This window comes from Arvicanthis niloticus, chromosome 15 (genome assembly GCF_011762505.2).
Source record: "Arvicanthis niloticus isolate mArvNil1 chromosome 15, mArvNil1.pat.X, whole genome shotgun sequence".
NCBI classification, from domain to species: Eukaryota; Metazoa; Chordata; class Mammalia; order Rodentia; family Muridae; genus Arvicanthis; species Arvicanthis niloticus.
The window spans coordinates 16916537-16943285 of NC_047672.1; the positions used below are offsets into that span (position 1 = coordinate 16916537).

Here is a 26749-nt window from a genome sequence, read left to right on the forward strand (position 1 = left end):
CCCTGCTTACTGCCCGTGTTTCTCTTTGCAGTCATGATGGTTAACGGTGACCACAGAATAGGCATTTTTGCTAAGAGGGCTATCCAGACTGGTGAAGAGCTGTTCTTTGATTACAGGTTGGTAAAATACACTCTTAGTTATCATCTAAGGGCTTTCCCTTCTTATACTATGGGGCTGGGGTCAAAGGCTGTTTTTAAGTTTGTTGACAGATCTGCCATCATTGGAAGGAGCATTCTTTTAACTGGCCAGTCACCACTATTTGCTGTGGGCACCAGTAGACAATTATATGTTTCCTCAGTGAAGTTCTCGTGAATTAATTATACAATGTTTATTTGAAAAAAAAATTAACAAAACCTATGCAGAAAGCTGCATCCAGCACCCTGCTATTGATATAACTGACTGCGACCCCTGGGGCTTAATCTATGCCTCATGGCACACGTTATACATCTGAATTCTGCAATGCCTTCTCGTTGGTGCAGCATGTATCTATTGGTAGCATAGTCACTCACATCTTTATTGTGTTAATTGTGAACATTACCCTGTGGTCACTGGATTCTTTCTGAGGAAGCTATTCATAACCATTCACAGTGTATAACTCCATTGGCAGGATCAGGCTGGCAGTGTCAGTCATTTAAATGTGATCTGGTAAAGAGTACTAGTTAAAGAATTCTTGTTTCCACCCAGAAACTTCAGTTGTTGAAATGGGGGGGGCTATTGATATGTGTAATCAGTTAACCAGTTTTAGCTGCACAGCTGGAGAACCAACTGAAACCTGTGGACCTGGAATAGGGTTCTCCTAGAGAGGTCACTGCAAGTGGCTTTATCGCACTCTTGCTCTAAATGGCCAGGGTTAGAAGCAAAGCTGTTCAGCTTCCCTAGTAGTGGGACCCTCAGGAGCCTGTCTTGGCGTACACTTTCTGAATCAGCACTGTCAATAGGGGGTGCTCTTTGGCATTAGCCATTCTTTACAAATCATGGTTTTACTTTCCAATTAGACCCACTCATCACAGTGCAGAGTTGCCTTTTAGAGCAGAGTGCTGCAGGGCCACAGGGAGGGTGGAGCAGGTATGGGGAATGCTTCTAGCACAGGCACCTCATAACTAGCAGGTGACCAGTGACAGAGGCATGCCTCCCTTTCATGTATTCAGCTGTGTAAAGCTGGCCAGGTGTGTGTGTTCGAGACATAATTCACTCTTCTAGCAGGCTTCGTTTTCCTGATAGGACAGGTAGTCATGTCTTGTTCATGTTGTTTCAGATACAGCCAAGCTGATGCCCTGAAATATGTGGGCATCGAACGAGAAATGGAGATCCCTTGACAGCTGCTACCTCTCCCCTCTCTGAAACAGCTGCCTTAGCTTCAGGAGCCTTGAGTACTGTGGGCAACTTAGAAAAAGGAAATGCAGTTTGAAATTCTGAATTTGCAAAGTACTGTAACAGTAATTTATAGAAATGAGTTTTAAAATCAACTTTTTATTGCCTTCTCACCAGCTGCAAAGTGTTTTGTACCAGTGAATTTTTGCAATAATGCAGTATGGTACATTTTTCAAATTTGAATAAAGAATACTTGAACTTGTTGTTGAGTCACTTGTCATAGAACACCACCAACTGATTCTAGAAAGACTATATCCATGAGAAAACACAACTTCGCTTTCTTTTTCCAGTTGTCTGTGAATATTTAATAACTAATAAACATACTGGTACAGTGGTTGCCTAGATCCAATGTTAGTATTGCCTGTTAGTCTTTAGAAGACGTGAGTGAACAACACTGGCAGAGGTTCTGGGCACTCAGCAAGGAAAGTCAGGAAACAGGAGATGGTGGGAAACATTCCAGACAGTTTGTACCTGGGGAAAGCTGTTGAACCTTCCAATCTGCTGTCCATATATAAAAATTACAGGTTGGACTAGGTTATTTCTAAGATCCTACATAGCTTAGATTCTGTAGTTTAGACAGGGTTACAGACAACTGGGATTTATCCCAGTACTTGGAAAGCCAAAGCAAAATGGTTGTAAGTTGTGTGGGAGACCCAAACCCAGCCTGGGTTTTCCGGTGAGACCTTTCAGAGAAACAGAAAACAGAGGCTATTTACAGTAGTCAGTTTTCTCCTTCCACACTGTGCGTCTCTGGGCTCAAAACAGGTCATCAGGCCTGACAGCAAGTGCCTTCACCCACTAAATCCTCTCACTGATTTTGATAAGCTTCAGTTCTAGTTAGATCCAGTCAGCTTGAAGCCCATGTATAGTGGAGGATGGCACAAAGCCCGATACACAGCTAAGCTGGGAAAAACACCGTGTCATTGCTTGTCAAATTCAAGGTATTTTATAGCTTGTGTTAAAAAGTACTTACTTACCTAGAAGCACTTTGTTTTTCAGTATTGAAAATCACCTTATCTCTAACCCTTACCTACTAGAAGATCTGACTTCGATTTCTACTTTGTGGGCAGTGTTTGACCACTGCTATGGATACTAACAAATTACATGATTAAAGTTTGTTGGCAGGTCATCACAACAGTCTGGTTGTGAACATCTGAAGACCTTAAGCATTCTGTTAATTCTGACTGAAATATTTATTTTTACACTTTACCCTGTTATAAGTGATTCCAGTGAGGGCCATATGTAGATCTATGTGGGTAGGTATTAGAAATAATCCCATGCTCACCCGGTTAGACAAAGGTCTTCTTCCTAGGTCTGCCATCAGATAGCTGCATGAACTGCAAAGGTATTTGGTTTGGTTTACTTTTGTTTTGATTTTTTAACCTCAAATATATATTTCTAAGAGGAAAATTAGGCAGAGATGTTAGGAAGGAATAAACACTGTAAAATGCTTAGTATTTTAAATTTCAAGAGCCTGCTAGTTCAGTAGCCACTATCATCTCTTCTTGGAAGCAGATCAAGTTCCCACAAAGGCAGAGCCTTGCCACACTGTGACAGTGCCTAGTGAGTTAAGAGTAAGTCCTTTCCAGACACAGACATTGCTTTTTTATTCTCCAGCCTAAATAATAGTTTTTCATTTTCACACATATACTCTTGGCATACTTATCACTCTCAGCCTCACCCTGACTCCCAGTGCCATGAAAACTCTTACATGTTCATGTCTATCCCTTTAGCTTTTGACCCACCATGGTTAACCAGGGCCATCCTTCTGAACTCGGTAGGTTCAGAAGTGGGTTACAAAACTAAAGACTGACTCCCCATACTCGAATCTATACATAATATAGTTCAGATGTAAAGGGCAGCCCCAATGACCCTCCTTTTTTCTCCCACAGCACTGAGAGTATAGGTACATTTACCTTCTGTGCTTAGGTGCTGGTGTCTTAGGGCTGCACAGCAAGTGTCCTTAACCACTGAGCCCTGTCTACAGACTGGAACATGGACTTACAGGAGGCAAACCAACACTTAGATTAAAAGGTTTGCTTTTGTTGCTCTAATGGTAGCCAGCTTTGCCCCCGTACCTAGTCCCTTTTTTCACTCCAGGACTTGGGGAAGCATTCACAAGAGCACTGAGGTAAGCTAGTGATCATCTTTGGGAATGGGCAGACCCCCTGAATCTAGGTTCTACTTCTTTCCACTGTTTTTTTTAGGTTTTAGTTGTCAAGGCAGTGTCAACTCATGGCCCAGGGAGGTAAATACTTTGGCATACTTGAGTATAATCTAGATTTTATCCAAAGTAGTTTTACAGTCATCCTGTTACCATATTAGTATGGGGTAAGAATTCAGGTTTGTAGATACATAAAAACTAACATGACCACCCCATGCTATGGTTTTTATTATAGATATGAGAGAATGGCCAGAGGCATCTGGAAGAGCCCAGTACAGAGAGAGGAAGTAGATCGAACAGGCCAGGGCTAGAATAGCATAGGAAAGAAAATAGAGAAAACATAGTTGAGAAAAGCATTATCAGAATGAGGAAGTAGGTGGGGCACACAGTAAGAACAACAGGATTCTAAGGAGAATGAGGTGAGCAAAGTTTAGGGTAGAGGAGGTAAGAAGGGCTAAGGATTAGCATGGACTTTGACATGTATAATAGGTACTTGTGATACCTGAGGGAGCCTGGAGGCCAGCATGAGCTCTTAGGTCTCTTCCACCATACAGGAAATGACTCATTTTGGTCAGGGGACTAGGTTTACAAGTTCCCAAGGAATGCTGATTTTTATCTAACTACCAGAAACCAACCTGTAGTCCACTGAGTTCACTTCTCAATAGCTGGAGTTTCCTTTGGCCCTTCCTAGCTCTTTTTTTTTTTTTTTTTCTTTTGAGACAAGGTCTTCCATGTATCCTAGGCTGGCCTAGAACTTGCTGTATAGATCAGGGTGGCCTTGAACTCAGAGATCTGCTTGCCTAGCCCTTACAGCCTCAAAAGAAGTTAAAAATGTTATTTCTCTCTCGCTGTGATAATCCACTACAACCAAAAGTTGATTTAGAAAGAGCTTATTTGGGTTCTATATGGGGGAGACTCCATTATGGCAGGGAAGAATGGCAGCAGAGCAGGAAGCTGAAGGGACACATACCAATACTCTTCACTTAGCAGCGCTCTGTGAGGTTAGCCCCTGCCCTAGCTGACTGCAGTCTAGATCCTGTGTCCTTCCCTAAAAGCACATTCGATCCTGGAACATTTGAAGAGATTCCAGCCAAACTTGCTTCAAATTCTTAAAGTGGGCCCATGGTGCTTTTCTTTCTTTTTTTTTTTAACAGCATGTTTGTCTCAGATATAACTTGAACAAATGAACTGTTAGGACAAGCAAGCTGTGAGCATTATTCACAGTTTGCAAATAGGGGAGTTTTCAAATTGTGTCTAGGAGCTCTAGGTGGAAGGAATGCATAGGATGGCTGGTTCACTTGCTTTTTACCTAGTTTATATACTGAGAGTCTAATTATTAAGATTGAAAAACAGACATACTTTGAGACATGGAGGAATGAGGTATGATGAAGCATGCCTATAATCCCAACACTGGGGAGGCAGAACCAAGATAACAAATTTGAGACCAGCCTGGGCTGCCCAATTAGACATATTTCTATGTCAAAGCAAAGGGTTAACAATGCGGCTTAGTGGTACATAAATTGCCTAATGTGCAAGCCTGGGATTGATAACTGTGTCCCCTACCCCCAAAATAAAGCATAGGAACTTAAGTGCTTTTAGTGCTAGGCTCTTCAGAATGGCACTTGCTTAAACTTTGAATAGGGATAGCTTGCCACAGGTGGCTAAGTAAGCTAAGTTTAGAACCCTGAGAGCATGCTTAGAGTGGAGTCAGTGCTGAGACTGCCTGTGAAGGTCCATCACCTCCTTCCTCTGCATTCATCTTGCCCTTTAGCCAGGAAATGGAGATTGAGAGCAAAGGTCGGTGCAGTGACTTGTGGCAGAGTCCCCTGGAGGTCTGAGGATGACCCTGGACTGGACTGGATCTGAGGAAGATGAGAGCCTTCAACCCCTGGCCTGGGCCCTCCTTCCAGGGACATCCTGGGGTGAATATGGCAGCCTCCTTGGAAAAGCTTCACTAGGAGGGACCTGGAATGAGAGAGATTCTCAGTTCTCACACACAAGTAGAGAGGGCTGACCATCCTCCCCTGTGGTCAGGGAGCTTCCAATGCAGCCTCTTACAGATTAGAACCATAACCAGCTAGTACGTAGATGCCACGCCTTGTCACTAATGGACCTTGGGACTATGGAGAATGGGAGGCCATGAGCCCATGCTGGTTCTACTTCCATATTCCAGTTCGCGGTAGTACAGACCAGCTTCTTTCTACACCTGTCTCAGTATTCAGTCCCTGCAGAGTCACCAGCAGCAACCTGGAGCCATCGCTTCTCAAACACCATACTCATGGTACTGAAGAAGTCTCAGAAAACAAGGGTCAGTGCCCAAACATTAAAAATTAAAATCTTAATTTCCAATCCAAAGAATGGATTCCAGGAAGACACTGGGAATATACACTTGCACAATCATTAAATCTTTTATTTACATATAGAAATTAGTAAAACTTAAAACAAAACCAAATGCAACTTGTACAGAAATCCTTTAATTTTCTTTATTTTCACACATTAAAAAAATGAAACACACTATACAAATGGTTTTCATAGCAGATTACACGTGGGTCCATTCAGACTCGCTCTCATGTGCTGCCTCAGACGACAGCTGTTAACCAGGGAGCCAATGATTTAAGTGCGGTAGCATGCAGCCTCAGCATGGAAGGTTCGGTTCCCCTGTCTGTGAGTTAGGGTGAATGGCATTGACGTCTGCTTACAGACTGAAATGTGTCCGTCCTGAGCAGTCCTGCTGTAGCTCGAGACCAGCTGGTGGGAACTGTGGTCTCAGCTTTAAAAAGGAAGGTCCAAATGGTGGCAGGCTGGCTGCTATGAACTTGAGTTGTTTTCCATTTTATTCACTGGAACTATCTGCTTGTGGGTCACACAGACCCTGCTAGATGGGTTAAGCCAAGTAACTGTAGGTGTCCTTCTCACCATCGACTCGCTCCAAATATTCTTTTTCGATGAGAATATCAATGCATTTCTGGGCATTATTTTAGGAAGAAGGGAGATAAAGGGGAAGAGAAATGCAAATAACCATCAGGAAAGAGGTCAGTCACCCTCACCAGTTACCCTCCACTGAGCTCAGCAGGGAACAAATTCAACCTGACTACTGTCCTGAATGCAGTCCTTCAGTAACACCTGTGGGTGACTGTGACCGCCCCTCCCCTCCTCCAAACTGCCCTATGAACGCATTAGGAACTAATGCAAGGGCTCCAGCACATCTAGGCCAGAGTTTCCCTTTTTAACAAAGCCTGGCTGCCTCTGGGCAGGACTCTGCCGTCACAGGTCAGAAGCACATGCTAGCATGGTACTAATAGCTCCTGACCACTGAGGGCTCACCATGCACTGCTATCCTTGGGATCTCCAGTGGCTGAGGCTTACCCAAGTAGTTTAAGAAAAGGAAAAGCCTGCTGAGTTACTGCCAAGAGAAACTAGGCAAATGAGATCATTAGTGGCTTAGATACAGGGGAGCATGGCCCTGCATGGCAGCAGAAATGGACCAATATTTCCTAACAATGCAGCCAGAATGAGTCCCTCATACTGCCAGGCAAGTTCTCAGCAGCAGAGCAGCGATCACTCTCTGTATACTACTTCCCACCAGGCAAAAACCAGCCAAGGCTGCAGGACAGCTCATTTCCAGGGAAACACAGCGAGGCTGAGGGAGGAACATGTGACATCCCGGATGCCTGTGACTTTAATACTGATCAGGACAGCAATTCTAAAAGTATATTTATGACATGTATGCCTCTTATATTTACTTCAAGAATGAAGTTAGCTGACTTTCCTTTGTGGAAGTTTCTTGTATGAGTAAGCCAGTTCCCATTTTCATTGAACAGCCAGGTTTCCTAACAATCAGAAAGCATAGCTGCTGCTCTGTAATTCCTGTACCTTGATCACTGGGACTCGAGGTTTGAACCTGGAGGACAGCTGAGTGAGAACTTCACCAAGTAACTGCTGGTGTTTCAGGACCTTCCTCATTTTCATAATTCTCACGATGGCCGCCTATGCAATCAACAAGGAAAAACACACGCTTAGAGCTTTAACAGCTGAGCATGAAAGTTCAAGGCAGCCTGTACCACCTCAGCTCTACTCCCATGCTAGTGTAACAAGTATCCTACAGGGCAGAGAGGAATCAGCTCTATCCATGCTTCAACCCTAACAGAACGCAGAGTAAAATGTTGCAGCCAAGGGGCTAGAGACTGACTGTTCAGTGGCTTAAGAGTACTGAGCTCTTCCAGAGGACCTGGTTTCAGCTCTCAGCACCTACAGGAGTAGCTCATAACACTCTCAACTCTAGTTCCAGGAGATGCAGCATCCTTTCTTGGCCTCTGGAGACACCAGTCATGCATATGTGCCCTATATGTGCCTACATGCAGACAAAATATGCATATAAACTAAATGTAAATCTTAAATATTTTGGCCAACTATAAAGCACTAAAAAAAAAAAAAAGTGGCTCTCTAAAGTCATAGAAGGTACCCACCCTTGCCCCCACTCTCCTGTTTCTTTAATTTGCCATATATTATCTGTTTCCCAATATTTAGGCAAGAAAATTAGACTACTTTTGTTTGGCATGTAAAATACTTCATCCCTCAGACACCAATGTGCTGGCTTCAGGCACTGTCTGTCATCTTTGGCATCACTGAATTGTGTCATTCTGGCCGCCCTTTCCAGTCAGAGCACACAGAGACCAACACATTGCCCTGCGTGTACAGTGCAGACATGGTCCAGTCACCTGAATCAGTAGTTTGCGGTCTTCCTCTATATTTTTGTGTGTGGTTTCTTGTTCTTGCTTTTGTTCAGTTTTCATTGGTACATTGATATTAACCCTCAATTTCTTACTGTCAAGACAACAGAGGAAACAGGTCATTGAAAAGTCTGCTTCCTGTCTTTCAAAACTGCATGTTTTGCCTCCCTAGACAGGGCAGGTGGTTCACACCCTTGTCTCCTACAGCATTTCTCATCATTTCTACCAACCACCTGGGAACGGCCCCTCCACCAATGCTATGTAATTTTACCACAGAGTGGTGACTGAAGTGACATTTGACCCCTCAATTTTGCGAGGTGTAATAACATCAAAATAACTTGAAATAAAGGTCTAAACATGCCATATGAGCCATTCAAGACTTATTTTCAAAATAAAGAGAAAATCCAACTCAGCATTAAACAAAGGAGCACTGAGGACTGCAGGCAGTCAGCACGCCTGCTCAGACCCGGTTTCCCTGGCTCGTGCAGATCCTGCAGTAGGCCCGGTGCCAGGGATAAGACCAGCAGCTATATATTAGATTTTTTCTTACTTTTTATAACCAAGATATAACTTTATTAAGGTGTCTGGCTTCAATTCCACCTCATCAACATTGGCATTTTCATCTTCTAAGACCTAGAAGAAAATAACTGTTACTAGGCACATCCCAGGGAAAGGGTTTCTTCTAGCTCAACACAAAGTATATAAACATACCAGCAATTTCGACTTCAGTAAAATCTGTAGGACTTGTGCCAAAATGTCCTGCAATAAGAGAAAGATGATGAGCAGGGAGGAAGAACACTTCTTCCAGTGCCTCTCCCAGAGACTCAGCTCACTGCCTCACAGGAATGGTCATCCCCAAAGCAGAACCACCCAGAGAAAGTGACATGGCTTGTTCTTTATGGCCTGAAGCACCCATTACTCAAAGGCAATACTCAAATGCACTTTCCCATAAACACTGGACACAATATGTGGCCTGCTTCAATGAAACCTACAGGAAATGATTCACAAGACATTCATGTGGCGCTGGGGACCAAGCACAAGGCTTTGTGTGCCAGGCAAGTGTTCTACCACTAAACTACAGCCCTGAACATGCAAACAAGCAGTAAGGAGTTTCAGCAGAACCAAAGTTACATTGCATTCATGAACATGCTGAGACTCCATGACAGCTGACTTGCTGCCAACTTAGCTTTAGTGAACTCAGTGCATCATTGTGAGTTCTTCTCTGTAGGCATTAGCTGCTCTGGTGATTCCCAACACCATCAAGCCTCATGGGCACTTAACTTCCTCACCTCCACTCTTAATCAAGGCTCCCATGCTGGTCTGAGACTATCAGGTAGGTCTGTCAGAGAAGTGGCAGCTATGAACTGGGGCCTGAAGGAGGGCAGCTAAAGACCCATAAGGCAATTCTAATACTACAGAAAGGCAGAAAGACTGCGGTGGCATTGAGGAGACAGCCAAGTGGAGACTAGAGAAGCAGACCTGTCAGCCCTTCCAACCAGCCAGCAAAAAATAAAAGTATGTTTCATCAAAATAAAAAATACATGTACAAGAGTGTACCAATCAGTAAGTACACATGTCAGCTAAAAAATAAAACGGGGGCCGGGATTACAGCTTATTTGGTAGAGTACTTGCCTAATATCCCCAAGGCCCTGGATTCAATCTCCTGTACCACATAAAAATGGGTGTGGAGCACACCAGCAATCTACTACAGATATACAGATGTGTGTATAGAGACAGAGGACAATAAGTTAGTTCAAGGCCATTCTCTATCTAGTTAGTAAATTTGAGGTCATCCTGGAGTACAGGAGGCTGTTTCAATAACAACAGAAAACCCCAAACAAACAAAAAATAAAGTGAATGAGAAAAAAATGTAAAATCATGTATCTGCTCCCCAGCACACATGTGAAAGCTCAGCCTTGTCTGGAGTGCTATGGGGGATCAGCGGAGGACTCCAAGCCTCCTGGCTATGCAGCCTCGCTGAATGGAGAAGCTCCAGACCCACTGACAGATGCTGCCCCAAACAAAGAATGCATGTGCACCACAGTGACATCTACTTCTAGTCTCCAACACACGTGAATACAAATACATACATCCACACACAAATGTGAGCACACACCCATGCACACACGGAAACGAATACAATACTGACACCTGTTAAGCTTTGCAGACAGAATATACTTCAGTGAAATAAAGTGAAGAAAGACACACAAGCTGGATTCCACGTTTATGTCAGGTGCAGAGGAGGAGGACCTACACAGGCTAATGGGCATCAGGGGCATGGGACAAAGTGAGAAGGAAGGTAGAGTTGTCACTGCTAATGGTGATGGATAGTAGTGGGGAATATTTAAAACTGTTTACTGACTAAATAAACACTTTAAACAATCAGCTTTATGTTATGTGAAATTTTATGCCATTTGAAAGATATTGCAGAAGAACATGACTAATGGGAAGAATAGTAAAAAAAAAAAAAAAAAGTCAAATTTTAATCTCTGAAAATCTAGCTGAAAAGAAAGTAAGGGCTGGTTAAGTGAGAGAGAGCCAGATGTGTTATAACCTGTACTCGAACAGCTGGGATGCTGGAGGAGGATTTTAGACCTACAGAATGTGACCTTGTGTTAGAGAAGAACTGCTTAAATGAATGAAAGGAATTCATGCACACTTGTGCACACGCATACACATAGACAGACAGACAAATAGACAGACAGACAGACAGACAGACAGACACAGTGACTGAGCATTCTGAAGGACAGTAGTGTGGCACACACCATCAATCCTAGCACATGTGAGGTAGAGTCAGGTAGATCCTCTGTGAGGTCAAGGCCAGAGTGGTTTACAAAGAGTTCCAGGACAACCAGGGCTACACAGAGAAACCCTTAAAAAAAAAAATAGAGGATCTCATAATGTCCTTACAATGCTGACAAACAGCACTTTTTAACATTGTTATGAAATTGGCATAAAAGCTTATAAGACACAGCTGGAACTGGTCACCGCCATTACAAGTCCTAGCCACTATGTCTGTCTGAGTACCATTCTGTTTTGTCCAAAACAATTTGCTTAAAAACTATAAAGTCATAAGATCATGAAAACGGCACATGGATCTCAGTGGCTCAGCACCAGGAATGCCGCGCTGGATGTTCCACGCACTTGTCTCAGTAAATCAGGTTAACTTTTGGCTCAGACGGACCTTGCCATTATATATACCTCTCTGACTCAGTGGTCCTGTTGCCATCCATGGTGTCAGAGGTCCCAGTGAAATGCTCTCTGTGGATCTGGCCTGGTCTTCTGGTGCCTTGGTCAGAGTTTTACTGCTTTTAATTTTTTCTCTATGCTGCTAACATCTACTAAGTCAAAGAAAGCCATGTCCTCTCCCCCTTTCCACAGCATCCCAATGAACAAAGAAGTGGCAGCTTGACAGTACGGAGAGTATGAAACGGTGGAAATACCATTTTAATCTGAGTGCTGTCAGTCAGCTGCTGCACAGTGTAGGCGTCTTCTGTGTTGTACTGAAGCAGGATCGCCATCTGGAATGTGGACGCCTTCACGGCCCAGAGAGAAGAAAGGGGAAACGTGAAAACACAGGAAAGTTCTTCACAGGTACAACGTACTCTCACAAAATGCATTCTTCAGATGCAAAAAAAAAAAAAAAAGTCATAAACGTTTTCCTTAAAGACACCTTTCAAACACTAAAAGGACTTTCAGTTTTCTCCTGCAATGTGTCCATTATGTCAGCAGAAATATATGAGCACACTCACACTTGTGTAAATATACACCAGGTGCAGAGACATTAATTATGAGTTTAATTTTTATGCACAGTAGAACAAAATTTATTTTGGGGGGTACATGCCATATATATATATTATGTGTGTGTTCAAGTTGCCAGAGACCTCCACACCAGGTATAATGGTTACTTAACTATCTTCTCAGTGTAGAAGTACAAAGGTTAAACTAATGAGTAGTCTCAGTCACCCACTGCTAAAGCAGTCACCATTACCAGCTCACTACTGAGATCTTCTCCAGGAATGAAGTAAGTTTTACTTGTGAAACACACCGAGTACAGAACTGAGAGTAGAAAGAACCTAGACTTTGAAAGAAAATTTGGCTCTGCAACACACAAGCCACAGTGCACTCAGTTAACTGGAGCCCAGCTTTCGTACAAATGCCATCAGCCCACAGCTCTCATTATTAGCCACTCCACACCGCTGGAAGTCTTATCACTGTGAGGCTGCAGAGAGCTGTGACTGGAATTACAGAGTGAAATGTCAGCTTTTAAATTTCTCACCCAAGCATGTCAGCAAGGGCACTCTGCAAACCCACCGAAGACCACTCCTGTGGTGTAAGCAAACACTCCTAACTCATCGGAGGAGAAAACGGAGGCTCAGAGTAAGGAAGTGACTTGCACTTATAGCCAGAGAATCTGAGGTGAGCTCACCTGCCCATGACAAGCATGCTTTACTTCCTACACTGCTTTGTCAGAAGACGAGCTGCGTCCCACTGCATGAGTCATCTAACTGGATTTCTATAAGTTGTCTTATAATCAATTAGTACTTAAGTATTTTACCCCAAATAAAAAGATGATTTTACCTGCAAAGTGTATCTGTTTTTGAAGCAGTTAGTGACTAGTTCCCCTTTGGACAGTTGATACAACCATGTCAATTTTCTGCCACTATGACGGCTGGCGTAGAAAGCTGTAAATCGTTGGTAACTGCGCTCCAACTAGATGAAAGAACAGCACATGTGGCATCCATGGTGCCACATTCTACAGTCATCATCTCTAAATAAAGGTCCCTGCCCCAAGTTCTGACAACAAAATCAGTGCTTACAGAGAGGTAAACTACAAATGCCGGGGACTGTCTTGTGAGCACTGTATGACTGCAGAGTGCCGAGCCAAAGCATGTTTCTACTTCATGCCTAGTAGGTGCATCAAGAGTTCACCATGCAAACAGTGAGACTCCACTTGTCAGGAGTAAATCAACACTGTTTGCTGCAACAGAGCTGACCAGCCTTTCACATTCCCCACAAACACTACACTGACTCTTACACAGCACTGTGGTCAGCACACTAATGTCAGGCAGCCCTTTTCCCTCTCACCAGCTGAAAGAGACCAGGGAACAAAACCACCCTTACCTCTGAAGGCAAGGCAAATGTGCAAGACTGCTGAAAGGGCCACGATCCAGAACTCAGGACCTGAATGCTGAAGTCCACTGGGGAGAGAACACATTTAATTACTCTACAAATTTTAAAATTCTATTGTTACACACACACACACACAGTAGTTAAAAAATTTAAAAATTCATTGCAAGTCTAGTAGGCTACACAGTGAGATGTCCTGTATCAAAACCTCAAACTAAAGGTTGACGACCCAGCAACTGTTTTCCTCCAGGACAATGGTTTCCCACTGTACTTTCAGTACAGAGTTCCTAAGCTCATCTGCCTTGGTCAATTCCATCTTTTCCCCTTCTGGATATGAAGCTCAGCATGCACAAGCAATGTATGGTAACCAGGAATGATTGTGGAAAGGTCAACAGCAAACCACTACCTCCATCGCAACTTGTGTACCACATACTGTTGAGACAGACAGTAGAGACTCATGGAACCTATGAATTAAGAAACTTTCATCTTCACAGATAACTTACATGTCCACTAGCAATACAAGCTTAATGATGACAGCAGTTTTGATTTGGGAAGAATAAAATTCTCCAACATTCATCAAAAACAAATAAGAGAGAAGAAAATAATCAGAAATGTACTCAAACTAAGGGTTAAAAGGCAAGACAAAACAAGCCCACGGATCAGCACAAGACAAAGGTTAGGAGCACATGACTGGTCCCAGCAACAGCTGCCATCATAGCATCTGGAAGTCAGGAGGAGGAGAGAGTACTTGGAAGGAAACGCCTGCTTCTTAGTCTTTGAAACTCTGACCCTATTTGACTCCACCCTCACTCCATATTCTGTCTCTTCCAAAGAGCCCTCCCATGTCTGAGCGAGCACGCAGTACTCACAGTCCAGCGGCTCTGAATTTGTCAAGTGCTTTTTGAACTGTTCATTCAGATCTTTGCTTACACCGATGTCTTGAAACATTCGCTGAAGTTTGGAAGTGTACTCAAAACCGCAAGCTTGCTGAAATAAACCCAGACAACTGTCTCATTAATTTGGCATAGAAACATAAATGTATGCAATGCATATAAGGAATTTTTAGAGAAATCACAATACAACATATCTTTGTCTTTAGTTCTAGGAAGCTATTACTACTAAGGTTTAGTCTTATCTTATGGCATAAATATATTCAGATTAAAATTGTATGTTATAAAAAGACCATTAAAAGTTGGACATTTGGGTCTTTAATATACAGTAAGCATTGCAGCATTTAAAGGTGTTCTAGTACTGCAATAGATTACAACTAGGAAATAATATACAAACAGGTGGACTGATGCACATCTGAGTGACGCCTGTACTCTGCAGGCAGAGGCTAGCCTGGGCTGTCAATGACCCTCAAACCACACCCTTCCATAACCCAAATAATCTGGTCATCCCTTATCCTACCACTGAACTGTCTTTTCTAGAATGTGCCTGCTGAAGTTGAAACCTCTGGTGTGGAAGTGTTTGAAGAGGGGTCCTTATGAGTTCACGAGAGTAGGGCGCCTCTTTAAGAGGATGTTCCCTGTGAGTAATGGGCCAAATAAAGGGGTTCACTGAAGAGCCAGGAAAGCCGGCTTCAGAAACAAGACCTAGATTTTAGACTTCTGAGTCCCTAGAATGGAGAGTTCATTTCTGGGCCTAAGTTTCCTGGCCCATGGTATTTTGTTTTGACAGGCTAAGAAAACCACTAAGCATTCACACAGAGCCAACATGGCTGAGCGTGTGGGAGGCAGGTGAGGACGGGAAAGAGGTGAGCAGAGTCTTGCAAGGAAGGGCTACATGGAACAGAAGGACCCAAAACAGGGTGGCAGAGGAAGGAAAGCATCAGAGGCCTGGCTGGGAAGCAGGGCTCACAGTGCACGAACCATGTCAATAAAGCCTGAGGAAGTTGGGATTCTCCAGGAAGAGAGTAAGTACCTTTAACTTGGAGATCATGCTTGCTTCAGCATCGTCACTCGCACTGTTCTGATGGACCAGTCTCTTGGCAAGCATCTTCGCATAGAACTTCTGAAATACATCTTTGTCCTCGATGTACTTGAAGACCACCATCTGGCAAAAACAGGAAAAGAACACCTTAGTGAAGCTAACCCACAAGTTGATTGTCTCTAGCTACCACCAGGAACCAAGGATTCCTTAGTTTGGGGTAGGCCTATGTTCCAACCTGGCACAAACTCACCCTGAAATGTTCACAATAAATATTGCCACCCATTCCTTAAATCTCAGTTATTAGACTAGACTTAGTAGCAAGAAGCAAAGTACTAAGGCTGGAGAAATGGCTCAGCCGATTAGGGCACTTGCTATTCTTGCAGAGGACCTGGGTTCCATTCCTAGCACATGGTGGCTCACAACCATCTGTCACTCCAGTTCCTGGAGGTAGAACACCCTTCTGACTTCCTCAGGCACAATCACATGTCTAGTACATATACATACATATATGCAGGCAAAGCATTCATATGCATATAATAAAATAATCTTTGAAAAATTAAATAAAACAAAAAAAGAAGCAAAGTACCAACATTAAAAGTAAAATTTAGGAGTAAAACTATAAAACCAAAATCAAAATACTTATGACTTTGCACATTCCAGGCCCAATATAAAAGCAGCCTTACAAAGGGCAATGGGTGTGGCCATCAAACACCTTACCACTTGATTGAGGGTGTCTTCTAGTTCTGCCTCTTCTGGGTTCTTGGAACTGAAATTTAAAAGGGCAAGGTATTTACAAACAAGCAAGCAGATGTGCACACATACCACTCTGAAAACTAGCAGGGCCACTATGGCTTTAAGTTTTATATAATGAGTTAGTTCTCAGATCAGCCTGTGAGCTAGGGGAGGTCACTTTCCTTCCTAAGGCAATCTGGAAGTCTCACATTGTACCCCATCATGGAAGAGATTACAAAATGGTCACTAGAGTATTTAAGATGAAAACTGAGAAAAGTTAATTATAATGTTATAAAGTCTTCCTTTAAGACAACCCATTTAAATATCAGTAAGTGAGCTTCAATCTTATAACTGCTCCATACAATCTGAGATGGCAAGTGACCTTACCCAATGTTTCCCCACTACGTAGAAAGCAGATAACACAATTCTCCCGTTAGTGAGCTGTTTCAGTTTTGCTGCTGAGCTACAACCACAGTCTGAGGATGTGGCATTGGCTATATCTCATACAATTATTTTCCAGTTCACTGATGATGACTTGTTAACTTAAAAAAAAAAAAAGTTTTATGTGTATATGTGTGTACCTTCTTGTCTGTAGAAGCACCATATACACACAGGAACCTATGGTGGCCCTAAGAAGGCATCTGATTCCCTGGAACTGGAATTACAAATGTTTGTGAGCTGCCCAATGTGGAAACTAGGAAATAAACCCAGGTCCTCTGCAGGAACAGCAAGTGTCCTTAACAGCTGATCCATTTCTCTGGCCCTGATAGTTAAAGGGTCATTGTTCACGTTGGCATCTGTGGGTATTCTCTTAGCCTTAGAGAGCTTTTTAAAATATACTGACACCAGAACCAGTAAAATGTGGGGGCCTGTCTCCCCTTCATAGCATTTGCTGATGTGGTTTGTGGGACACTGAGGCAAACCTTGAACATTTCAGGAATAAAACTGTGACGGGGAGAGAAGCTAAGGGAACATAACAGAGGCGGAAGCCATGCCTGATCATGGCACCTCTAGTTCTGGATACAGTAAGAAGATCAGGAAACGTGTCAGGTGAGCTTATGGTGACTGGAAAATGAAGTGGAAATGTAGCACCAACAAATGACCCAATAAAAACAACACTTTAAAATATTCACACGGCTGAATATGGTGGTGTGTTCTTTATACCCAGTATGTGGAAGGCTGAGGGTAGCAGGACTGCTGGCAGTTTTGAGGCTAGCCTGAGCTACACAACAGCTCTGTCAAAAGCAAAGTTTGTAGACCAACACATAATCCATATTATGGTATTCAGTCTTCTACTACTGTTCAGAAAGCCAGTGGGAGCTGATGCAGGTTTCAACAATGTGGTACAAGTAAATGTAATGCAAATACTGATCCCTTGCATCAAACTGAGGTTTAAATAGGGGTGCTAGGAAAAATATAATACCAAGTCAGTACCTCTTCTTCAACAAGGAGTCACAGTACCGAGCAAGTAGCTCAGGGGATTTACTGGATGACTGGGCCATTTTGGTAACTGCATTGTTGTTTATGAAGCGACCACAAGCCTGTGTATATAAAAGACAGTTAGAGAAAAGGCTTGTACATACATACTGAACAGGCAGCACAGTGACACACTTACCTTATCAAGTGCAGCCACAAAGCCAGCATCATTGTTGAATGCTGACATCACCAGGGCATTGTATTTTTTATGAACATCCAGCACTGTCTGCACATACATCTTGGGGTCCTTAGGTAGAGGGAAAGCCAAAAACAGACAAGAATTAAAAACACATATTTTATGCTGCTGAAAAACATTCTACAAGTTTTAACTACATCTTCAAAGAAGTTAATATAATCAGAAATCCTTTTGGTTCCACCACTAAAACACATAGGACATTGTGTTTCTATGTAAAACAAAATAATTCTTCAAACTAAAAATTAAATACCTTTAACAAAACTTGAAAAGATCATGAAATTTGTTTTCTTTTTTTCAAATGACAGGTCTGAACACAGATGGGAATGCACAATGGCAACTGTGTGGCCAAGGTCAGGGACAAGCACTGGGGACTTGGGATGTGGGCAACAGGGACTCTTCAGACAAAAGAAAATAGTGGAAGGTGCTAAAGGGGACAGTACTGGTAGAAGAGACAGGAGATGGATGGGGAGGAAGCAATGTCAATGGTCAAGTAGCAGTCACTATTTGCCAGCCAAGGACCCATGATGTGTGGCAGGCATCATTTTTAATGTCCGTTTTACATGATTAAACTAAGTTGTACTTCTTACTAAAGTAAGTGGCAGCTGAGCCAGGTAAGGACTCGGGTAGATGACTCCTGAGTCTGTTATGTTTTCTTCAGCTTTCAGAATGGAAAAGACCCAGCCGATGGACACAGAGAGGCAGGAAAGCTCTTGACTAGCCCTTAATAAACCAGGAACTTCAGGTGCACAGAAAGGAAATATTCTGTCAATGTCTCTAAATTCCTGATATACAATTTCACTGTTGATCTTTTTGAAACAGCCTTTCTATATATAGCTCAAGCTTACCATAAACTTGTGACCTTGTTGCTTCCCCTGCTGCCACCACTGTGTCCAGACCCCAGTTCCTCACACACTGTCTCGCACAATTCAGGAATGAGAAAACAGAAACCCTTGAATACTAATTACTTTGTATTTTTGGTAAAATTTGTTTTTTATTAATAATGGGTAAAACCAGAACCTTATAATACAATCATTTTCTATACGCTGCAGGTATGTCTTGTTTAAAAATATAATAGATACAAAATTATTATGAAAAAATATATAGTATGATGATACAATTTCACTGAGATGGAAAGATGGTCTTTACCTGATACAATCAGATAATCTGGTCCCTGTCTCCTGACAACTACTCCTGTATGTTGCAGAGATGGCACCACTCTAAAGAAAGCATCCGAGAGCACCTACAAGTCAAGCATGCACCTTGCTTCATATGGGCTCTTCTTTTTTAAGCAATGCATTTTTTTGTTTCCCTTTGCTTGACTTAATTTTGGTTTGTCATTAAAGCCCATGTTACTTTGGCTGACTCAGGTTTTAAACTGATTTCTGATCTCACATCAAACTACTGCACAATATTCATTTTCTCTTCCCTTACAATTTCTAGGGTCATTTGGGGGAGGGGGGGAAACAAAGGGCTTTAGCCTACAGTGAACATCCAACCACAGGAAAATGCAGTAACCACTACTGAACCACCCAGCTCCCATAAGGAGGCCAACATCCTTGCAAAGAACCAACTGCATGTCAAATTTAAAGACTCACATTGCTTATAAAGCCTGTTATTTTGAGGACTATGACTCACAGGATTCATACAAGGTATATTATATACACACACAGACACACACACACACACAGACACACACACACACACAGACACACACACACACACAGACACACACACACACACACACACACACACACACACACACACACACACACACACACACACACATTCTGGTACTTATTTTATTTTACAATGACTCAAGCTTAGCAGTAGAGAGGCGATAAACTCCCATTTATTGAGAGGCTAGGCCCTACCATGCATTCCCACCTCTCACTGGGGCTCCTAAAGCACTGACCTTAGCTTCACCTCTTGCTCTTTGTAGTCATTTACAGATTGAGTCTTTATTTTTATGTGCTAGAAGAATTATAACTGTTTCTCTGGCTTTTTCATCTTTTTAAATTTTCCCTCAGATTCAGGATTTGGAATCAAATTTCTCAGTAAATGCCCAGAAGAAATTCCCATGTGGAGATACAAAGCTTTGCAAAGAATAAAGTAGCCTTCAGATTGATTCTAGATTCCTCATAAGAGAGAAGAGCCAGCAGAGTAAGGCTGAGGGTAAGGTGGGCAGGAACAATGTACCAGATAGCGAAGCCCCGGAAAAGTGGATTGAGAAAGTCCGTTATTGCAGTGTGTGCGTATGACATGCTCAAGTATGAAGGAGGGGGGCCACAACAATAGTATGGAGCTTAGACAACTTTGGGGATCAGTTCTTTCTTTCCACTGTGGGTCTTTAGGATCAAACTCATGTTTTTATTTTGAGGTAGGGTCTCATAGCCCAGGCTAGTCTCCTATGTACTATATAGTCAAGGGTGGCCTTAGGTCTGATCTTCCTGCCTCCACCTCCTGAGTGGTAGAGTTACAAATATGCGCAACCATGCCTGGCTTTGAGAAAAAAAAATTGAGGTTTAAAACAAAATGAACATAATAGCGATAAATCTGATCCACATCCGTAACAACACACGAGAGGTTTTTGGTTTTTTGCATATAAGAAACGTAGCACCTCTCAGTTTCCAAGGAGACTCTCTCATCCAATGCCCATGATTCTAAAAGCTGTTCTATGACTGACACTTTGAACAATCTGGACCAAAGTCCCACCAAGCTTCCTCAGCTTGACCTTCAGAAGTCATGGGATTCCTTATTTCCTAAGCCAAAAAATGATCAACTCCCCTCCGCCATCACTGTCATTTCATCTTGTTTCAACAGAGCCTATTGCTAGTCTTACAGCCTCTCATTAGCTTCAGTTTCTACATTGTAGTAATGTTTTGAACAAAAATCTAGCCTTGTCAAGTGCATGGTTATTAATAATACCTTTAGCAGCTATCCTTGTGTTCCTTGAGTGGAGTTGACATAATTAATATCCTTCTAAGTTCTCCCCAACATCTGCTCAGCTACCTCCATCTTTCCAGTCTCTCCTTAAATCCTGTCTTACTTCTTTAGACCGTGCTTATTCACAGTCACTGAAGGGCTATCTGGAGTCTCTCTTTGCCTAGGTGGAAAGTAACTGAAGACAACATTCAACATTGAATTATGGCCTCTACGAACGTACTGGTACACACATATGTACATACCCCCAGTTCCAATGCACACACACAAGAAGACCAACACTGGTCTTCAAAAAGGCCTGATCCAGGCAGTGAGGGACATGCCCACAGCATGACCTGGGAGGCTGAGGAAGACTTAAAGACACCACTTCTGAGGATTAGCTGTGATCCTAAATTCTGACCCAGTACTTTTCAGGAATGCTGTCAAATGAGATAAAACTGATTCTTTAGGCTTTTAAAGAAACATCTCACTCTTCATGTGTGCAAACTGGGCTACTAATACATCTAAACAATGCTTTCAACCTAAGCCTGGAGCCACCGTGAAGAGCGAAGTTTGAATCTGCATTTTTTCATTGGGTCAGGAGCTAATAGAGCCAACTGTTAAGCTTGTGTAACTGTTAACTTGTTAACTCTGTCATGAAGCAGTTAACCATTATCAACACAGCTACTACAGGATACATGGGTTCTTCCTGAACACTGAACTTACCTCTGGATAATTTCCCTTTTGGAAATTAGGGGAAAGAAATTAAAGTTTGCTCCCAGGAAGAAGCAAACACATCATACAATCATCTGGGGACAAAAGTGTTACCCTTAAGTTCCCGGCCTTTTGAGTAATTTTGTCCTCATATAAATCATCTACCTCCACATAAAGCCAAAGTTTCCAAAACACACACCCTGACCACAAACCATCAACTGCTGCAGAGAAAGAGGCAACTGACTGAAGCACAACCACTAAATGTTTAATCCTGAAATTCCTTTCTCTATCAGCCACCAAGCTACCCCCTGTGTGTTCAGGAATATAAAAATCATTCATTCATTCATTCATTCATTGGTAAAGACACGGTCTACACAATCCTGGCTTTCTTGTGACTCACTATGTAGACCAGGTTGGTCTCAAATTCACAGAGATCCACTTGCCTTGGTCTCCTGGGTGCTGGAATTAAAGGCGAGTGGTACCACGCCTGGCTATACAACTAATTTTGATATGAACTGGGGGAGAAAAGGAAAACAAACCTAAAGTCCCACACACTACACAGCACACATTCATATTTTAATAGCCCTGCTCAAAGTGTGAGAAGCAGAGACAAACACCAGTGATTCAAGACACACTATCTATTCTCATTATTGTAATCTCTGCTCCTTTTTGCTCCCAACATTTGTGTTTGTCGCTTGTCTTTTAGGATAGGGTCTTACACTCTAACCTAGAACTCACTAGGTAGCCCAGGATGGGCTTGAATTCATGGTCCATCTGACAAAGGATGGACAGTGAGAGACAAGGTCAGTGATAAGGTTCTAATTAGCCTTGAACCAACGGGGGGGGGGGGGGGTGGGGGGCACTTTAGTACTTGTCATTGAACAACACAGTTTACATCAGAATTTAGTTTGATGTGGCATAAAAACTGATTTGGGAATGAATGGCTTCCATAATGAGTTCCCTTACAGAAGGATTAAAATCTTCTCTTTGTTGGAAAAAAAAATGAGTATCCTGGATATAAAAGGACAGTTTGGTCATGCTAGATTTAAAAGATTATTGTATAGTTTTCCATTCTTGTGTATGGTTTTGTTCTACAATAAGAAAAAGTTAAACTATTCTTGTTCTCCCAAGGTTATAGACCTATTCACAAATTTAGGATAAGCGGTGCCTTAGCAGTTAAGAATGTGTATTGTTCTTGCAGAAGAATAGAGCTTAGTTGTCAGCACCCAAGTTGGGTGACTCACAACAAACACACACTATCTCTAAGAGGTGTGACACCTCTTCTGGCTTCTGTGGGCACCATACCCATAAACACACCCATTTTTTAACACAGTGAAAAAATATAAATGATCAAACAAAGTAAAAAAAAAAAACAAAAAAACAGAAAACAACAACAAAAAGAGGCTAGAGAAATCACTCAGCAGTTAAGATCACTGGACGCTCTTCCAGAGTATCAGGGTTCAGACCCTAGCACCTACACAATGGTTCACGAACATTCATAACTCCAGTTCTAGGAGCTCTGAGCCCCTCTCTATCTGGAGACCTCCTCAGGCATACACACATTCAGACAGAAACACTAAAATAAGACAAAAATTAAAAAAAAAAAAAAAAAGAAAGATTATCAATACTTAAAAAGGTGCTGGAGAGAGCTGGGTGTGGTGGTGCAAGCTTTGAAGGAGGCAGAAATAAAGAGGTAGATGGATCTCTATAAATTCAAGCATGGGCTACTAATGAAACCCCAACTTAAAGAGGGGGGGGGGGGTGGTGCTAGAATAACTTAAGGACTTTGTGACCTTTCTATTTTCAAAAGCCAAAACAGGTTCTCTGTATCAGTAAGATTGTAACAAAGATGCACCACACACACCTGCAGTTGGCATATGAAAATGATGGGCTCAGTTGCTTTTCAGACAGGTCCTACTTACATTTAGAGCAGCTTCTCCACACTTCTCAATTGCTGCAAGACCCTGATTATGAATATGTGTCTCTAGTAGTTTTTTCAATTCTCCTAGGCCATCCTGAATTCTAGATACAAGATTATACATGCGGCCCAAATCTGAAAGAAAACAGGAGCCAGTTTTATGCATGGAAAGCAACTGTGCATACTCATTCTGTTCACTAAGTCCTGATGTCAAGTGACAACACTGTGAAATAGGAAACCATCATCCAGAGCTGGTGTACTTGGTTAAAAGCAACAATGGGGTCAGGCTATTATGCCCCCAAAAGGTATTAAAACATTTGCTTAAAAAAATAAACTTAATATAGATACCTATTTCAACTATAAGTCAGTCATGAAAGGATTCCTCCAATTATTCATTTCATATGTGTTCAATTTATGGTGGCTAAAGACAGATGTGACTGAACACTAACAGTTCCCACTAGCACAGAGGAGCAAAACAAAAACATCTTTTCAAAGGATAGAAGGAGGAATACTCAAACACAAAACAAAACAAAAAAATCTGCCCACCATTGGTAATACTAACAGAAGTGTATGGAACAAATTATATTCACCTTCATTCTTGTCAGCATCCAGCAAATTCTGAAACTCTGTGTGAAAAATTTCCAAGTGTTTTTCGATGAGGACCTGTTCACATTTCCGTGCTAGCTCATCTTGTGTGCTCTCATGGAGGTAAACCTGAACTCTCCGCTGTTCCTCAAGCAACCGAGCTTCAGCCTGCAGAGAATTCAATCAAAGCAAACCAATAGATGGCTTGATTTACTTTTAAAGAACTAGTATGTGAACAACAAATTAAATTCACAAATATTCCAGTAAAGTATGATTAAGAAAAGAGAAATAGGACTTTAGACTGTAGAGTGATCGCCAGCCATAGTATAAAGACACTGGTCTGTTCTAGTCTTTCTGTAATATAGGCTCAAATGCTTTAAGTGCCTTAAGAACATTATCATAATTAACAGTTCCAATGTCTTCAGATCATTTTCTTTGGTTAAATGGTATTTCACACCTACAGGTCTTCTTCAGCATGTGGCCACTAGATTAAGAAGCTCTACTGTGGTCTGGAAGCTGTTTGAAGTCATGCATCAATATAATCCTAGAAATGACCACTCAGAAATACAGAACATATATCATCCTGGTCAGAAATTACTTCTCAGAAGAGAGGGTAGGCTTTGATGTCCTTATTCAGCAATAAGGGAGAGGACAAAAAAAAAAAAAGGGGGGGGGGTGGATGGACAAACCCAGCAGCCTTCCCTTCTCATCCAGCAAACACACACTTCTAAGGTTCACTTGGGACACTGCAGAATCTCAACTTCTTGAATTTCTTTCCAAGGAAGAGAGGCTAACAGACAATTTAACACAACAGAAACCCAAGTAAAAGACAGTATATTTTAGAATCTGTCACCAGAAACATGTGGGAGGTGCAGTCTCTGAGGACCTCCTACATTATCAGAACAAGGAAGAAACTGTAGTGAGTCTTGAATTATTCAGATGATCTGAATAAAAAGTAACAAAAGTTGTATTTTACTTTCCACATAGACTTTTCAGATTTAGTTTAATTGTACATAAATCTGGAGAATTACTATTAGAATTGAATAAACATTCAACACTAAGAAAACTGACTAAGCAAAGCTTGGACCATCCAATATGATTATAGGTGGTTGGTTACTCAATCCCAGGAAAGCAGCTGGAGTCACAGCAGACACTCACACTTAGCAGGAAGCTGAACAAAGTAAACTTAAACATAGTAAACTGTGCATTAATCACAAACTCCACATCCTAAACACAGAATGACCTCTAGCCAGTAAGTATATCCAAAAAGCTGCAATGAGGAACAGGTAAGTCACAAAGAAACACAAAAGGTTTAAAGTTAGTAGATTTCTAAGTAAGAAATTCGAAAATCAAAATATGACAAAATAATTTATAGCACACTTGATAAGTAAAATATTATCCACTAAAACATACCAAACCATTAATGTGTAAGTTAAAACAAACAAAGCAAAAACAAGACCCCATGCCCCCGAAAAGCCCATAGCAACATTTCAGTCTGCTAAGTAGAAGCAGATAAATACTGAACTACCATTCTTCTTGTTTTAAGTCCATCTATTCTTGGAAGAACATATACCATCCTGGTCAGTAAAACAAAACTTACTTCTCTTAGAAGAGAGGGTAGGCTTTGATGTCCTTGTAAATTCTCTATGGGGACGCTGACTATAGTGAGTTTACAGAGCTTGCTGCAGGGGCCAAGTGGCAGAAAAGAAGCAGCAGGTCCCTAACTGGGAACTAATTTGTGACGGCAGGTGTCTTCACCATTGCTGTCATGTACTGACCATGGAATACCAGAACCATATTTAAATGACCAAGTACCCTAAAGTTCTTGAAAATGACCCCAATTAACTCCATTAAAAACAATTATCAACAAAAATAAAGAGGAATAAAAAACAGAACTGAAAGATTGGTAAAAAAAATTAATGAAATAAGGCATTTTCTTACGTGACTATTTTGACTGCATGTATAGTATGTATATGAAGTACACAGAGACCAGAAGAGGATTCTGGATCTCTCAGAACTGGTCACAGATGGCTGTGATCCAACTGTGGAGATTAAAGCAGGCCCTCTGCAAGACCAACACCCACTCTTTTAACAGCTTAGCAATCTTTAGAGCTCATATTTTATTTTTAAATAATAAAAAGATTAGGAATTTAAAATATTCAAACATGTTCATTTTTTGCTGTTTTTATAAATCAGATTAGTCTCAATCACATGAGATTTTAAATGTTAATATAGCTTGTAGCTGTTCAGCCATCAAAGGCATTTTTGGATGGACCAACCATTATCAACTGTTTATACTAAAATATATCTACCAAATGACAGCAAAGTAAACAGAGACCTCTAGGGACTGTAATATCTAGCCCAAATTGGCTGTTGAAATCATAATATTTCCTGAAAGCTAATATTTACCTTAAAATTATTTCTGAGATGTTGTATTCTACTTGATTGTTTTAATATAAATGTAATTTCACCTCAAGTTCTTGAAACTGTCAACTTTTTTCTGGTGGTTCTACACCTTCCCAGGCACAGGCTGAAGGCAGGCTGGCACCATAGTGGTATACAATGTTGGGAAAGATTCCACTTTAAAGATACAGTTTAAGAAAAAATTCTCTACTGGGCTGGCAAAACGGCTCAGCAGTGTTAAGGTATTTACTGCTAACCCTGATGACTTAAAACTCGATCCCTGGTGCCTATATGGTAAAACAACCGGTTTACACATATGCTAATATGGTACACATACATTGTACATGTATACACACAGACGCACATTATATATGTACACCCGCATACACAAAATAAATAAGTGCAAAAAAAGATTTAAAACAGAGTTCAGTAAGACACCTGTTTATAAAAACTACAGTCATACTACAAAATTAAATAAT

At 41.6% G+C, this 26749-nt stretch overlaps 2 protein-coding genes across 16 annotated transcripts in view; one reads left to right on the forward strand and one right to left on the reverse strand.

The window, feature by feature from the left end:
- Ezh2 (enhancer of zeste 2 polycomb repressive complex 2 subunit) overlaps positions 1–1574 on the forward strand; it is a 57780-nt gene extending 56206 nt beyond the window's left edge. For 9 of the 13 annotated variants that reach the window (XM_076913418.1, XM_076913423.1, XM_034519650.2 and 6 more), the window contains 2 exons: positions 32–116; positions 1256–1452. In XM_076913418.1, coding sequence (XP_076769533.1) covers positions 32–116; positions 1256–1316 — 146 coding nt within the window. In that variant the 3' untranslated portion in view covers positions 1317–1452. Of the gene's footprint in view, positions 1–31; positions 117–1255 lie in introns of all 13 variants that reach the window. The other 4 variants (XM_034519654.2, XM_034519655.2, XM_076913424.1 and 1 more) reach the window with 1 other exon arrangement.
- Positions 1575–5989: 4415 nt separating this feature from the next.
- Cul1 (cullin 1) overlaps positions 5990–26749 on the reverse strand; it is a 62799-nt gene continuing 42039 nt past the window's right edge. For all 3 annotated transcript variants that reach the window (XM_034519648.2, XM_034519647.2, XM_076913417.1), the window contains 15 exons: positions 23873–24035; positions 23287–23417; positions 17675–17782; positions 17494–17600; positions 16045–16093; positions 15319–15450; positions 14265–14382; positions 13390–13466; positions 12847–12978; positions 11709–11801; positions 8977–9024; positions 8816–8898; positions 8254–8359; positions 7409–7522; positions 5990–6500 (listed from right to left, as the gene is read on the reverse strand). In XM_034519648.2, the coding sequence (XP_034375539.1) occupies positions 6420–6500; positions 7409–7522; positions 8254–8359; positions 8816–8898; positions 8977–9024; positions 11709–11801; positions 12847–12978; positions 13390–13466; positions 14265–14382; positions 15319–15450; positions 16045–16093; positions 17494–17600; positions 17675–17782; positions 23287–23417; positions 23873–24035 (1542 nt within the window). In that variant the 3' untranslated portion in view covers positions 5990–6419. The remainder of the gene's footprint in view (positions 6501–7408; positions 7523–8253; positions 8360–8815; positions 8899–8976; positions 9025–11708; positions 11802–12846; positions 12979–13389; positions 13467–14264; positions 14383–15318; positions 15451–16044; positions 16094–17493; positions 17601–17674; positions 17783–23286; positions 23418–23872; positions 24036–26749) is intronic.